Source organism: Pelophylax lessonae (assembly GCF_965119305.1).
Source record: "Pelophylax lessonae genome assembly, chromosome: 2".
Classification (NCBI taxonomy): Eukaryota; Metazoa; Chordata; class Amphibia; order Anura; family Ranidae; genus Pelophylax; species Pelophylax lessonae.
In genome coordinates, this window is record NC_138769.1 from 452,188,681 (window position 1) to 452,202,777 (window position 14,097).

At 41.5% G+C, this 14,097-nt stretch overlaps 1 protein-coding gene across 1 annotated transcript in view; it reads left to right on the plus strand.

Annotated features, from left to right (window-relative positions):
* The first annotated feature begins 1,722 nt into the window (after positions 1-1,722).
* The window catches only part of REV1 (REV1 DNA directed polymerase), a 119,555-nt gene continuing 107,180 nt past the window's right edge, over positions 1,723-14,097 (plus strand). Inside the window, exons 1-3 of the mRNA XM_082247162.1 lie at positions 1,723-1,972; positions 9,083-9,146; positions 11,373-11,505. Coding sequence (XP_082103288.1) covers positions 9,090-9,146; positions 11,373-11,505 — 190 coding nt within the window. The 5' untranslated portion in view covers positions 1,723-1,972; positions 9,083-9,089. The remainder of the gene's footprint in view (positions 1,973-9,082; positions 9,147-11,372; positions 11,506-14,097) is intronic.

Below are 14,097 nucleotides of genomic sequence, written 5' to 3' on the forward strand. Positions count from 1 at the left end.
AAAGCGCCGTCACCACTACGAGCCTGAGGACGGGCAGAAGAGCCGACTGGCGGCTTATTCAAACCCACGCTTATCCATTTTCTATGTCTGTAAGTTGCTCTCCTTTATTTTAATCATTAAATTTATGGTTTTACACTATGGAGCGCTTTTTTTCTGCATAACCTTGCCATTGGATTACTTTGGATCATTTTGGAGAATCTTGCTCAGTCACCCTGGCCACCTTTGGAGGACATCCCCAACAGACCGATATTGGCAATCTTTTTACCGTTGTCTGGTAAGCGGCTGTGGTGTTGGTGGTAGTCCCTTTTAACCTTATTGGGCCAATCTAGGTTGCTCCCTTCTTGACTTCTGGCTAGTTCTATCTTCCTTTCAGTAAGTAGATTGGATCTAAGGGTGTTGGTGTCACTTTTCACTCCGATTCATTGCATGTTTGGTAAGCAGTTAGCATCGGTGGTGGTACACACTTTGGGTGATTCACACTATCATTGTTATCACTGGATGACACAATATTACGCTATGGAAGTTATTATTCTTTTTTACATGCACTTGGCATTTGACTACTGAGACATCATACAAATCTGAGGAGTCATTTTGGAGCTGTTCGACCAGAATTGTTATCTTGAGATTTGGCGTATTATTTACCTGCATTTGGTAAGAAGTTTGTACACCTAGTGGCTTCACCATTTCACCTTGGATTTATACAGACTCCAGATTTTTGGATTTATTTTTAATGAACATTTGTGGTTTCACACAGCCTAGTGTATGGTTTATCACCATCACTTTTGGTTTCCTTTATTTCACAATTTGATTAATATTTTTCAATATTATTACTCATTTTTTAGCGCAACTTATTTATATATTTATCGTCTCTCATATTTACCTGGTCACTATTCTTAAGACATACCCCTCCCCCTTTTCTTCCTTCTCTATCTCTGCGAGATAGAGAATAAATACCCCTGAATGGTCGCCAGGCAATCATGAGAGCTGTCAAACCAAGTCTCTGAAATCCCCACAAAATCTAAAATGAAAAATACCGCTTTTGAAGCGATCGTATGATATTCTGATAGTACACAGCATTTGAAACCTGATGACAGTTCATCTGATACTATCTGATCATGGGACAAGCACAAAAATGTTTTCCGTACATACATGTAATCAGTACATTAGTCGTTCCAAAATACAATACAACCCAGTGACATTGTTCCCCTAAGGGTTCTGGGTCGGGGTGGTTCAACACCTCTTGTCTTCTCTCTGCATCGGTATGAACTGTATTAACATTTACGTACATGATGTATCTGCACTTTTATGAAGTTTATATTAATACTTGTATACTGTACCATCTACTTTTGGATAGTATTCTACCTTGTTGTGGTTATTTTCTTTACTTATTCCACATTCTGTTAATGTGATTTTATGTTTTTCATCTATATTTGAATCTTAATAAAAACTATTGATTGAAAAAAAAAACAAAATACAATACAACACATTACATCACTTCCAAATTGTTGGCACTGTCGTACGAGAATTTTCGTAACTTTAGTAAACTCTTCATTTTCAATATGAGACTAGCATGCAACATTGTGTGTAGCAGGCATTATGCACAGAAAATCAAAAGATCATTCCCAGTACAGATATTTTCGTATGATTTTCTAATAGTGTGTATTAGGTTTTTATATGTAGCCTGTTAGAGAGTCTGTGTTCGTTGTGCGGAGTCGGAATAAAGCTAGTTGAAGAGCAGCGCTGGGAGGGAGAGCAGGCAGGGCCCGGTAGGAGGCGCAGACAGAAGGCGGGAGAGACAGCTCCAGTGACACACAGGAAGCGCTGCCTGAAGGGGGACACACACCTCCCGGGACCAGCCGCTGGGGACACTACCACGGTGAAGGGACGGCGGCCTCTCTCCTCCATGACCCCGGCCGGCACACCGTGACAGCTGCCGTCACTCCGGGAATGCTGGTCACACACTGGGAGGAAGGTAAGCGCACTGAAGCCGACACTGACCGACGTGTCAGAGCGCTGTATACGGTGTGAGGGGAGTGCGTAAGGTAGGTAGGGGCGCACATGATACAGCAGAGCGGAGAAGCACGTCTGCTTAGCGCTATACTGCAGGAGGTGGCCTGGGATGACCCGCTCCTCTCTCTCTGTCTCAGGGAGTGTTGTGTTACTGAGGAGACACCACGGGCGGGGGGTACACCCACCCACCCTCTTATCCTCCCCTGGCTCCGCCCACTCAGCCTGCTGCAGGGCTAAAAACAATGACAAGTGCCGCTGAGCGGCTAGCCAGGCCTGACATCGGCATGCACTGCACGGACTCAGCACAGGCCGACCTACTGACAGCCTGGGACATGCAGCTGGCCCCTCTTATTTACACTGCCTGATCTCTATGGGGCTTTCTGTATTCACCACTCACTTCCCTTGCTGCAGTGTTCTAACAATGACATGTCATTTCTTTACTAAGATTCATGCTCCTTCTCTTTTTTTTTTCCCCCTAGGAATTTACTGTGTATAAGCTCTGCAATTTGATACAGTAATAAATCTTGATTTTTTTTGGCTACATCTGTCAGACCTCCTGTATACTGTCTGTTTTCAGTTTAATTCACAATTCCTTTGTGTCTTCTCTAAGGTGTACATGGATAGTGTACACCACCCCCTCCCATTGTGTCACATAACATAGGGGATGTCACTAGACGACACTCACTCACTGGGGTATATTTAGGAGCCATCATCCTGCTCTCAGAGGCTTTGTAGTGCTCTGGCTTTGCTGGCAGCTGCATCGCTCCAACCCTTTGCTGTGAGAAGATTAGAGGCCTCCACAGCCATTTGTCACACTTTATTATTTATTTGGTAATACCCTCCATCTGCTGCGGCGTCTCTCCCTTTTACATCTTTTTTTTTTTTTTAAATTGCAATCTGTTGTTATTGATTTTTGCACAAACGTCAATTACATCCACCCGCCATGTCTGTGTCAATGTCAGTTGGACAATAAAGATTCAGAAATATCCGATCTCCTTTGACCCTTGGTTCACACCTATACGTTTTATTGTAGTGCGTTTTGCAGAATCGCACTACAGTCTATTTAACGTTATAACCAAGATGCATATCAAAAGAACATAGTCAATTTAATATCCATAAGCAGCGCTGCTTATGGATATTAACCACTTTACCACCGGAGGATTTTGCTGTCTTACGTCCAGGCCACTTTTTGCGATTCGGCGCTGTGCGACTTTAACTGACAATTGCGCGGTTGTGCGACGCTGTACCCAAACAAAATTTACGTCCTGTTTTTCCCACAAACAGAGCTTTCTTTTGGTGGTATTTGATCACCTGTGCGATTTTTACTTTTTGCGCTATAAACAAAAAAATGAGCGTAAATTTTGAAAAAATAACAATATTTTTCACATTTTTTTATATGAAATTCCCCCAAAAAAATGTAAAAATCAAAATTTTTTTACATTTTTGGCCAATTTGTTTTCTGCTACTTATGTTTGGTAAAAAAAAAAAATCACAATAAGCGTATTTTGATTGGTTTGCGCAAAAGTTATTGCGTTAACGAACTAAGGGAAAGATTTCTGTCTTTTTTTTTTTTTTTTTTTAAAGAGTAATGGCGGCGATCTGCAATTTTATTTTTTTTGCGGGACTGCGACATTGCGGCGGACAGATCGGACCCTTGACTGACATTTTTGACACTTTTGGGGGTACCAGTGACATTACTGCAGTAATCAGTGCTATAAATATGCACTGTTACTGTAAAAATGACACTGGCAGGGAAGGGGTTAATTTTATTGGAGAGGGAGGGGTTAATGTATGCCTGGTGCTTACTGACGTGTGTGGGGGGAGGTGACTGAGTGACACAGGGACAGATCGCATGTTCAGCTATGCTGAACCCTGCAATCTGTCACTGTTTGTCACTTAGGTGACCCGCCTGCTCTGTTTACACAAGCGGGCGGATCTCCAGACTCGATTCCCCGACGATCGGGGAAGAGCGGCGGTGATCGCCGCTGCTCCTCCTCCCCTGGCCCGACTCCCGCTGTGACTGAAAACAGCGGGAGCGAGCCTCCGGCAGGCGCGCAAGCGCCGCCCACAAGGGGAGGAGTCCAGCGACGTAGGTCTACGTCGCTGGACGGAATCGAGCCACTTTGCCGCAGTACAGTCCCAGTGACTGGTCGGCAAGTGGTTAATTGACTATGTTCTTTTGATATGCATCTTGGTTATACTGTTTTATATATTGGGTGGCAGCTTTTAATTTCTAACCTATTGATAGTTGTGCACATGGTATATCTGGAGTGCAGAGCGCTGGGTGATTGAGATTTGGTATTCAGCCAATGTTTCTCAGTCCTCTTCTTAAGCCCCGTATACACGCCACGATTATCGGCCGACCGATCGTCCGACTTTTGTCCAGAGTGGTGTTTTGTTGGTTGGAATGTGCTCTAGACTGCACACGAATTTTCTCGTCTGACAAAATTCTACTTCAGAAGTGATGTCGTGTTGGTTTGCTTTCTTTGTGTTTTTTCTTCTCTGAGCATGCCCAGTCTTGCTCATAAGATTTTTCCCTGTCGAAATCTCTACTGACTGCACGAAATCGGCCGTGTTTTGATGGCAGACAAAAATTTTATAGTCTGCACACCAGATTTTTTCGGCTGGAAAGTCGGAGTTGGTTGTCGGAAGCATCATACTAACAAGCCGAAAATCAGCAGATCGGACGTTGGCCGAAAATTCCCGGCCAATTTTCGATGCTTGTGTACGAGGCTTTAGTCTATTTAACTTGGTTTCCTTTTGCGTCAAGTTCACATCTGTGCATTCGGAGCTGGTGTGTGTGTTTTGGAAAGGGTCAGGGACTTTTTTTTCCCCCATGAGTGTAACAGACTTTAAAGCGGAGTTCCGGTCTGAAAATTTTTTCTTAGATAAAAATACCCCCGGGACAGTCAGGGCTAGCTCATTTCAGAATGGATAGCCTCTGCACTGTCCCAGGTTGCACTTACCTTTTAGAAGAAATACTTACCTTGAAAATTTCTTGTCCAGCGCTGCCATCTCAGGTGTGGGCAGCTGAAGCCAGGGCGTCCTCTTTGGTCCCAGAATGCCCTGCACCGGCCCCGCTCGTCAGTTCCGGCGCAGGCGTGTCATCCCTGCACAGCTTCTGGGAGCGATGACGTTCAGCTCCCAGGAGTCAATGCAAGAAGGAAGTGACGGTGGGCCGTGGCCGCAGAGGGAGGAAGTGGAAGGAAGGTAAGTATATTTTCTTTAAAAACAAGGTAAGTAAATAAAAAAAAAAATTAATTATCCAATTGTTTTACAGGTAATTTGGAGCAAGTGTACAGTGAAAAAAACAAATTTTCAGGGTGGAACTCCGCTTTAATGAAGCTGCACCAAAAAAGCAAGTGTTACATTTTTTTTGCATTTTGCATGTTTTTTTTTTGGCTAATAGGAAAGTATGACAGTTCTGTTCATGGAGTGTGACTTTTTTGCGGCTTTACACTCGAGTAGCATCAAAGTAGTGAAGTAACCTTTGTATCCAAAGTAGCTTGTTAAGATTAAGGACTAGGGTTACAGTTAAATGTTAGGGTTAGATTGCTAACCCTAACAATTACCACTAACTCTAACCCTAATGGTTAAAGGGTTTTGTAACCCTAAACTATTGTCTTGCTGCCAGCCCCTGCACTGTATAACTGTTTGTAAGAAATAATGACTCTAAATACCTTTTTGTGAAGTGCCTTTAGGCTTGTCACGTGACTCCCAGTCGCTCCGCTATTACTATTCAGGGCTACAGCAGGAGGAGCTGAGCTTTCCCTCTGACGGTCAGCCGGGAGTCACGTGACCACTGAGCTGGATGCTCAGCTCATCCCACTGTAGCCCTGGATACTAATAGCAGAGTGGCTGGGAGTCACATGACTGGCCTGAAGATACTTCACAAAAAGGTATTTAAAGGCTTTGTTTCTTACAAATGTACAGTGCAGGATGGGAGCTTAAAAGGGAGGGGATGGCAGTGACATTTTACTATTTTATTATTGGCATCGGGGATGAGCTTGACAGAGACACAGACACACAAAGCTTACAGGCAGGGATGGGGGAGAAGAGCTGCGGATGATGGAGGCACGCAGGCAGACCATGATTATCCGGGTCAGCACACAGTGGGGGACACAGGAAGTGCCAGGTATTTTTTACAGTTTCCAGAGGGGCCAGTTAGACAGCACAAGCACTGTACTGTTTAACCTGCTATAAGGAAACAGGATTGCTATATATATATATATATATATATATATATAATTTTTTTTTTTTTTTTTAGTGTAACAAACACTTTAATGGTAACCCTAGCGATCTAACCCTAACATTTAACCCTAACACTAAGCACTAAGTTTTAACCCTAGTCCTAAACCCTAGCCCTTTGCCCTAACAGGCTACTTTGGATATATAAAGGTTCCTGCACTACTTTGATGCTACTGGAGTGCAAGAGAGTATAAAGTCACATTAAAGTTGTACCCCATGAACAGAACTGTCATACTTTCCTATTAGCCCAAAAAACAAAAAAGAAAAAACCCAGCAAAGCATATCAAAAACGTGTGTTCAAAAATGCGCCAAAAAAACTCTTCAACCACAACCTGGATCGATGTGAACCTAGTCTGACACCACAGTTAAAGGAATTGCAAGCCTCTTAGCACCTTGTTTGAGTATCCTACGCTGGGGTTGATTTACTAAAGGCAACAAGACTGTGCACTTTGCAGGTGGAGATGCACTCATTTCCCCCAGAGCCTAATGAGTGTGGTGAAGTTCTACTGATTGCCATCATCCAGATGTGCAAGTAAAATTGCTGTCTTTTTTTTTTTAATTTTCCTTGCACTCGATTGGATATTCTTTACAAGGTAAAATTTCACCACATTCACTAAGCTCTATGGAAAATACATGCAACTGTACTTGCAAAGTTCACAGTCTATTTGACTTTAATAAATCAAGCCCACTGAATCCTCTGGCAGGCTATGCATTATGCAATTTACTTTCTTTCAACAACTGGATGAAGATAGGAAAATACCTCAATTTCCTCTATCAGCACAGTGAGTGCTCCTGCTGTGCAATTGTATTCTGACAGTGGGAGGTTTTCCCAGCCGTCCAAGGTTTACTGCTGGCTGCTATAGCTGCCGGCAGTGATCGAATGAAAAATCCCTACAGGCTGGTTGTCCTGAAGTTGATTGATAGATTGACTTCAGTACAACCAGCCTGCCCAAAGATGGATGGAAATTCTTTTGATCCGTCTATGGAGGGCTTTATGGACTTAAGCAGATGATGTTCTGTCTAAGCTATGATGAAAGCATTGGTTTGTTGTGAGTACATTCACATCTGTTTTAGACTATTCAATAAAACATGTTTTGAGGATAATGCGCTAGACCTACACACCTTCTTTGTTTCCTATACTTATGGATGGATTTTATATGTTGTCTATCTTAAGAAAAGATGATGGACAGATAATTCTGCTCTCACAATGAGGCTACAAAGAAGGCAGAAGTTAACAGAGAGGACTAAAGCTGGCCATAGATGGATCAAATCTCGGCCAGTTTAGCAGGGAATAAAAAACATATTTAACAAATGTAAGTGATTTGTTTTTCTGCATTTTCTTTTCTTTGGAATGCAGTGAATCGGTTGGGTGACCTTTTAGTTACAGCCATTGTTAACACTCCCCAGGATGTTCAAGGAAACAGCGCTAAGTAAGAGCAAGCCAGTGACTTTTACTAGATAAGACCGTAATTGCCAAATCTATTTTGACAAAAACCTTACTGTGCAGGTTTACATAATGCATATGAATACTTGTAGTTGTTAAGGGTTAAGGATTTTTACCTTAATGAAAAATGTGCAGAAGTATTACATCTTCAGTCATCTGCTGCTCCTTCACTGTCCTGTCAGGGGACACTACTGTATCCAGAGAGTAAATAGTAAGGAGCTGTGTAAATGGACTCAATTGAATGGACAGAAATGCAAATGCCTTTACTGTAAATTAAAGCTTGAAATGTCACCTGAACCCAGGGAATGCGTTGTATAGGTGGAGATAAGTGAAAAAGGTAGAATGAAGAGAAATTCAGTGCAAATGCTGGCCGGATTTACAAAAAATATATGTTTTGCCAACTGGATTTATTATTTTGTTTTTTGTTATTTTTATTCTGTGGTAAGAAAAGAAAATTATCTCGTAACCTCTTACCAGTAAAATGTTGTTGGGAAGATTATCATCATAGATGCTGAGCTCAAGAAGGTCTCCTCTTAGATTAAACTGTTACCTGTGTGTTTGATACAATTAGTATCTATGTAAGATTTGGCTCCTGATGTGGTATTTGGTGATTCATTTCCTAAGGGCTCATTCCCACTATCAGTTGGTCTTTTTGTGCCCTGTTCACACCATAACACTGCACTGAGGAGGGTTGCGGTGCATCACGTTAAAATGCAAACCGCTATCATTTTTAGGCAGTGCAACGTGCTGAGGGGTATAGACTTGAATAAGGTGTAATCTTGTAGAACTTGTATTCCATAGTCTTTACTGTTTGATAGAATACTTGTTCCTGCGTGCAGGAAGCACAACATTTTTAAAAAATAACACTGTTAGAAAATGAAACCTAATAATTTATTGCTATTAAAATAATAAAAGCATAACTAAAGGCAAATGTTTTGGATATGGTTAAGGAGGGTTAAAACCCCTGTCATTTTTTTTGCCATCTGTGTCGCATAGGGGAAATTTCCTTTCACTTCCTGTCCCATAGCCTAAACAGGAAGTGAGAAGAAATCCCTCCACACTGAGGGAATCCCAGGGTCACCAGAACTAGTGTCCTTATTGGAAGAATATCTTTCTATTACTGTCTTGGAGTCAACCCAGAATTTGGGATTTTCATTTACTTTTACTTTTGGTGATAAGAATAAAAAGGGCAAATAGAGGGGGTGAACTTCCATAACGGGGCACAGACCGTAATTCAAAAGTTACAGGGATTCTAATACCTCTTCTCTGTCTATCCAAATAAGTTATGCCTTTAAGAGTACTTTGACAAATGATTAATGTGTGTGTTTGTGTGTGTGATATATATAATCTATATATAGATTTTTTTTTTTTTTACAGAAGCTGCACAATGCGTCGAGGAGGATGGAGGAATCATGTCAGCAACAGTGATGGCTGGAGTGCCTGGGTATGTCTTAACTAGAGCATCAGGTCTTTCAACTACAAATCATTGTTTACCTTGCAAAGTTAGTATAGTGATCTCCCCCGCTGAGCTGTTGTGTTCTGACAGGCGGACGGCTCCCTCGCCAGAACACTCTGATCAGCGCTCTCTGCCATTGGTTGAGATCGTTGATTGGGAGTCGGTCGGCTGCTGGTTTTCCAGGATGCCCATCCGACAGAAGCTGCCCCCCTCCATGCCTATAGGAGGCCCCTAACCTTATTGACCATCTGTTTGTAGGTACATTCAAGTGAGCAGATTAGAAAACCTGCCGCAATCGCTGTTGTTCCCCCTATTCGATAAGTAGCACCAGTAATGTTTGCTAACACAATTCATCCCTTTCAAATATCCATTGACCTCGACAGAATCTTTCTGCTGGATGATTGTCTAATATTAGTTAGATTATTAATTCAGGCTAGAAATTTATTACGCTAAACTATTCTACTATTTCGATCATCACCAGGGATATAAAACCTAGGTTTGTTAGAAGGAAGATGTATACAGGCCTTGAAATAATTTTTCACAATGTGTAATTGACTATGTAGTATGTAGCATTGTTTATGTGGTACAGTAAAATAGTAACTGACTGTGCAGTTTAAGGCCTCGTGCACACTTGAATTAAAAAATGCTGCCTCTAAACACCCCTCCATGTTAACCTAGGTGTTCCTGCACACATAGGAGTTTAGAGGCAGAAAAATCACTCAAAAGCCCCTGAACACGTATAAATGCACATTAACTCTAGGCCCAATCTCCCATTAATGCATGCTAATGACCAACTACAATGTGTGAAGGTGCATGCAAAACAATGCCTTTTTACCCAATTTTTGTTTCTGCTAAACTCTTGCCTTAAACATGAAGCCTTAATAGTAAAATTATACTGCACAGTCAAACTGTTCATTTCATATGATGCCACTGTATCTGCATATTATGTTTTTACTCCTGATTAGGCTAGGTTTGTCTATAAATACAGTATATACTTACATAATAATAACCCAATGGTGAACACAGGCTTGTAGATCTTCTCCCTGATTTATCTTGCATTTCCTAAAAGGTTGTAGAATCTACACCCCTTGCTTTAAACAGACATGTACACTTCCCTACTGTCTGCGTGTGCATTATTGGGTGGCTGTAGTTTGAATATGAGTGTGTGTACAATTGTACATATTAATGTGCGCTGTGTAATTCCTTTCACCAGGCCCTTATTGTTTACTTAATTTTTAGACTTGTACTAACAGCCATGATCCCTGTGAGGTGCTGTGTGCTAAACTCCCAGCACTGAAAAAACACTGCTTTTTTTACTCAAAAATCAATGAAAGACTCAAGAATCCATGAAATCAGCGCAATGAATAAAGCCTCGTACACACGCGTTGAAAATCGGCAGGGAATTTTCGTCCGACGACCGATCTGCCGATTTTCGGCTTATTAATATGATGCTTCCGACAATCGACTCTGACTTTTCGGCCGAAAAAAATCTGGTGTGCAGGCTATAAAATTTTTGTCCTCCGTCAAAACACGTCCGATTTTCGTGCAGTCAGTACAGATTTCGACAGGGAAAAATCTTATGGGCATGCTCAGAGAAGAAAGAACACAAAGAAAGCAAACCAACACATGACATCACTTCTGAAGTAGATTTTTGTTGAGCGAGAAAATTTGTGTGCAGTCTAGAGCACATTCCAACCAACAAAACACCACTCTGGACAAAAGTCGGACGATCGGTCGGCCGATGATCATTGCGTGTGTACTAGGCTTTAGGGTTTCATTTCTGTCTTTGTCCATGTTGTAGAAATTCTACCTAAAATCCTTGTGTGCTAGGGGGTGTTGCGAGGAAATTCACTTCAACAGCAAACAGACTTAATAAGAAACTTAGTAAAGCTAATAACTCTTTGTTACTATATCCAAACTTTAGGGGCCCATTCACATTGGTATGTTAAAGCATGCATTTACTGCAATGCAAGGTAAGTGCAAACCACAGAGCGTTGTTGGATAATTCGTTATGACTGACACCCCAACCAGTTTTACAGCAGCTAAAAACACACCTAAGGTTTAGTGCATCACAAAGCATGTGTGTGTAAAAGGTACCTGTCCAATTTGCTTTACAACAAGGTACTGTACTCAAACAGTGCATTCAAAACTAATAGGCTGCCTTAATGCTGCTTATCATACTGTATGGTAACATGTTGCACCCTCATTTTCCAGGGTGGATATATTTCGGCTAAGGTGCAGAAATTAGATCAGCAGTTCCGTCTGGACGCCCCAGTGCAGCAGCAGAACGAAGGAACATCATCTAATATCTTTAACGGTGTATCCATTTATGTCAATGGATATACAGGTATGTTACTTATTTATATTTATCCAGTGTGTGTGTGTGTGTGTGTGTGTGTGTGTATATATGTGTGTGTGTGTGTGTGTGTGTGTGTGTGTGTGTATGCATATATATATATATATATATATATATATATATATAATATATTATATTTGTGTGTGTGTGTGTATATATATATATATATATTTATATATATAGTGCCTTGAAAAAGTATTCATACCCCTTGAAATGATAATATCACGTTACATCCAAAAATGTAAATGTATTTTATTTGGATTTTATGTGATAGACCGACACAAAGTGGCACATAATTGTGAAGTGGAAGGAAAATGATAAATGGTTTTCCACATTTTTTTTTACAAATAAATATGTGAAAAATGTGGCGTGCATTTATATTCAGCCCCCTTTACTCTGATACCCCTAACTAAAATCTAGTGGAACCAATTGCCTTCAGAAGTCACCTAATTAGTAAATAGAGTCCATCTGTGTGTAATTTTAATCTCATTATAAATACAGCTCTTCTGCAAAGTCTTCAGAGGTTTGTTAAAGAACCTTAGTGAACAAACATGAAGGCCAAGGAAAACACCAGGAAGGTCAGGGATAAAGTTGTGGAGAAGTGTAAAGCAGGGTTAGGTTATAAATAAATAACCCAAGCTTTGTACATCTCATGGAGTGCTGTTCAATCCATCAGGGGAAAATGGAAAGAGTATGGCACAACTGCAAACCTACCAAGACATGACCGTTCACCTAAACTGACAGGCCGGGCAAGGAGGGTATTCATCAGAGAAGCAGCCAAGAGGCCCATGGTAACTCTGGAGGAGCTGCAGAGATCCACAGCTCAGGTGGGGAAATCTGTCCACAGGACAACTATTAGTCATGCATTCCACAAATCTGCCCTTTATGGAAGAGTGGCAAGAAGAAAGCCATTGTTGAAAGAAAGCCATAAGAAGTCCTGTTTGCAGTTTGCGAGCAGCCATGTGGGGGACACAGCAAACATGTGGAAGAAGGTGCTCTGGTCAGATGAGACCAAAATTCAACTTTTTGGCCTAAAAGCAAAATGCTATGTGTGGCAGAAAACTAACACTGCACATCACCTTGAACACACCATCTTCACCGTGAAACATGGTGGTGGCATGTTATAGTGGGGGTATGTTATAGGCCGCCCAACCAAAGCGAGGAGGTAGAGCTGGAATTTATTTCACAGTTGGGAATAGCGGCTAAACAGGGACAAGTCATCGTAATGGGGGACTTCAATTATCCTGACATTGACTGGGAAGAAGGGACAGCTTACTCAGTAAAGGCCCGTCATTTCATGAATGTCTTACAGGACAACTACATGTCACAGATGATAGTTTCTCCTACTAGAAAAGAAGCATTGCTAGATCTATTCATTTTGAAGGATTTAGGCCTAATCTCAGATGTTAGAAGTACGGGACAACTTGGGCTCTAGTGATCACAGGATGATTACATTTAAAGTAAATCCTAGAACAACAAGACACGAGGGGAATATAAGGACTCTAATCTTCAGAAAGGCAAACTTTCGTTAAATGTGCTCAATAATAGAGAACATAGACTGGGACCTAACCCTAGAAACATTGAACACGGAGGAAAAATAGGAATGCTTTAGAAACCTAGTAAACAATAGTATCGCACAGTACATTCCAATGGGAAATAAATTTAGAAGAGCCAAGGTCAAACCAGGGTGAATAAACCGTAATGTAAAAATGCTTATTAGAGCGAAAAAAAGGGCCTTCAAGAAATACAAATCGGAGGGGACATTATCAGCTTTTCACCAAGAGGAGACGCCTGAGAGGGGACATGATAGTGATTTACAAACACCTCAATGGCGATCACAGCATAGGTAAAAAACGATCTAGTCTCAAGGAGTGCAAGAAGACACGTGGCCACACAATGAGATTAGAGGAGAGGCGGTTTAACCATAAGCTGCATAAGGAGTTCTTTACTGTAAGGGTGGTGAGAATGTGGTTGGTGGTAACCAATTGTACATGTTTATATGAGTATGTATATGAGTATGGCTACTTTAAAAGACTCTTGGACGTGCATCTCACAGATCACAACATTCAGGGTTAAGGGAAATGATCAGGCCACTGACACACACACACCTGTACAGGTTGAACTGGATGGACTGATGTCTTTATTCAACCTCAACTACTATGTAAATATGTTATGGGGATGCTTTTCTTCAGCAGGGACAGGGAGTTGATGGGAAAATGGATGGAGCCAAATACAGGGCAATCTTAGAAGAAAACCTTTTAGAGTCTGCAAAAGATTTGAGACTGGGGTGGAGGTTCACCTTCCAGTAGGACAATGACCCTAAACATACAGCCCGAGCTATAATGGAATGGTTTAGATTAAAGCATATTCATGTGTTAGAATGGCCCAGTCACAGTCCAGACCTAAATCCAATTGAGAATCTGTGGCAAGACTTAAAAATTGCTGTTCACAGACACTCTCCATGCAATCTGACAGAGCGTGAGCTATTTTGCAAAAAAGAATGGGCAGAAATGTCCCTCTCTAGATGTGCAAAGCTGGTAGAGAGTAGAGACATCCCCAAAAAGACATGCGGCTGTAATTGCA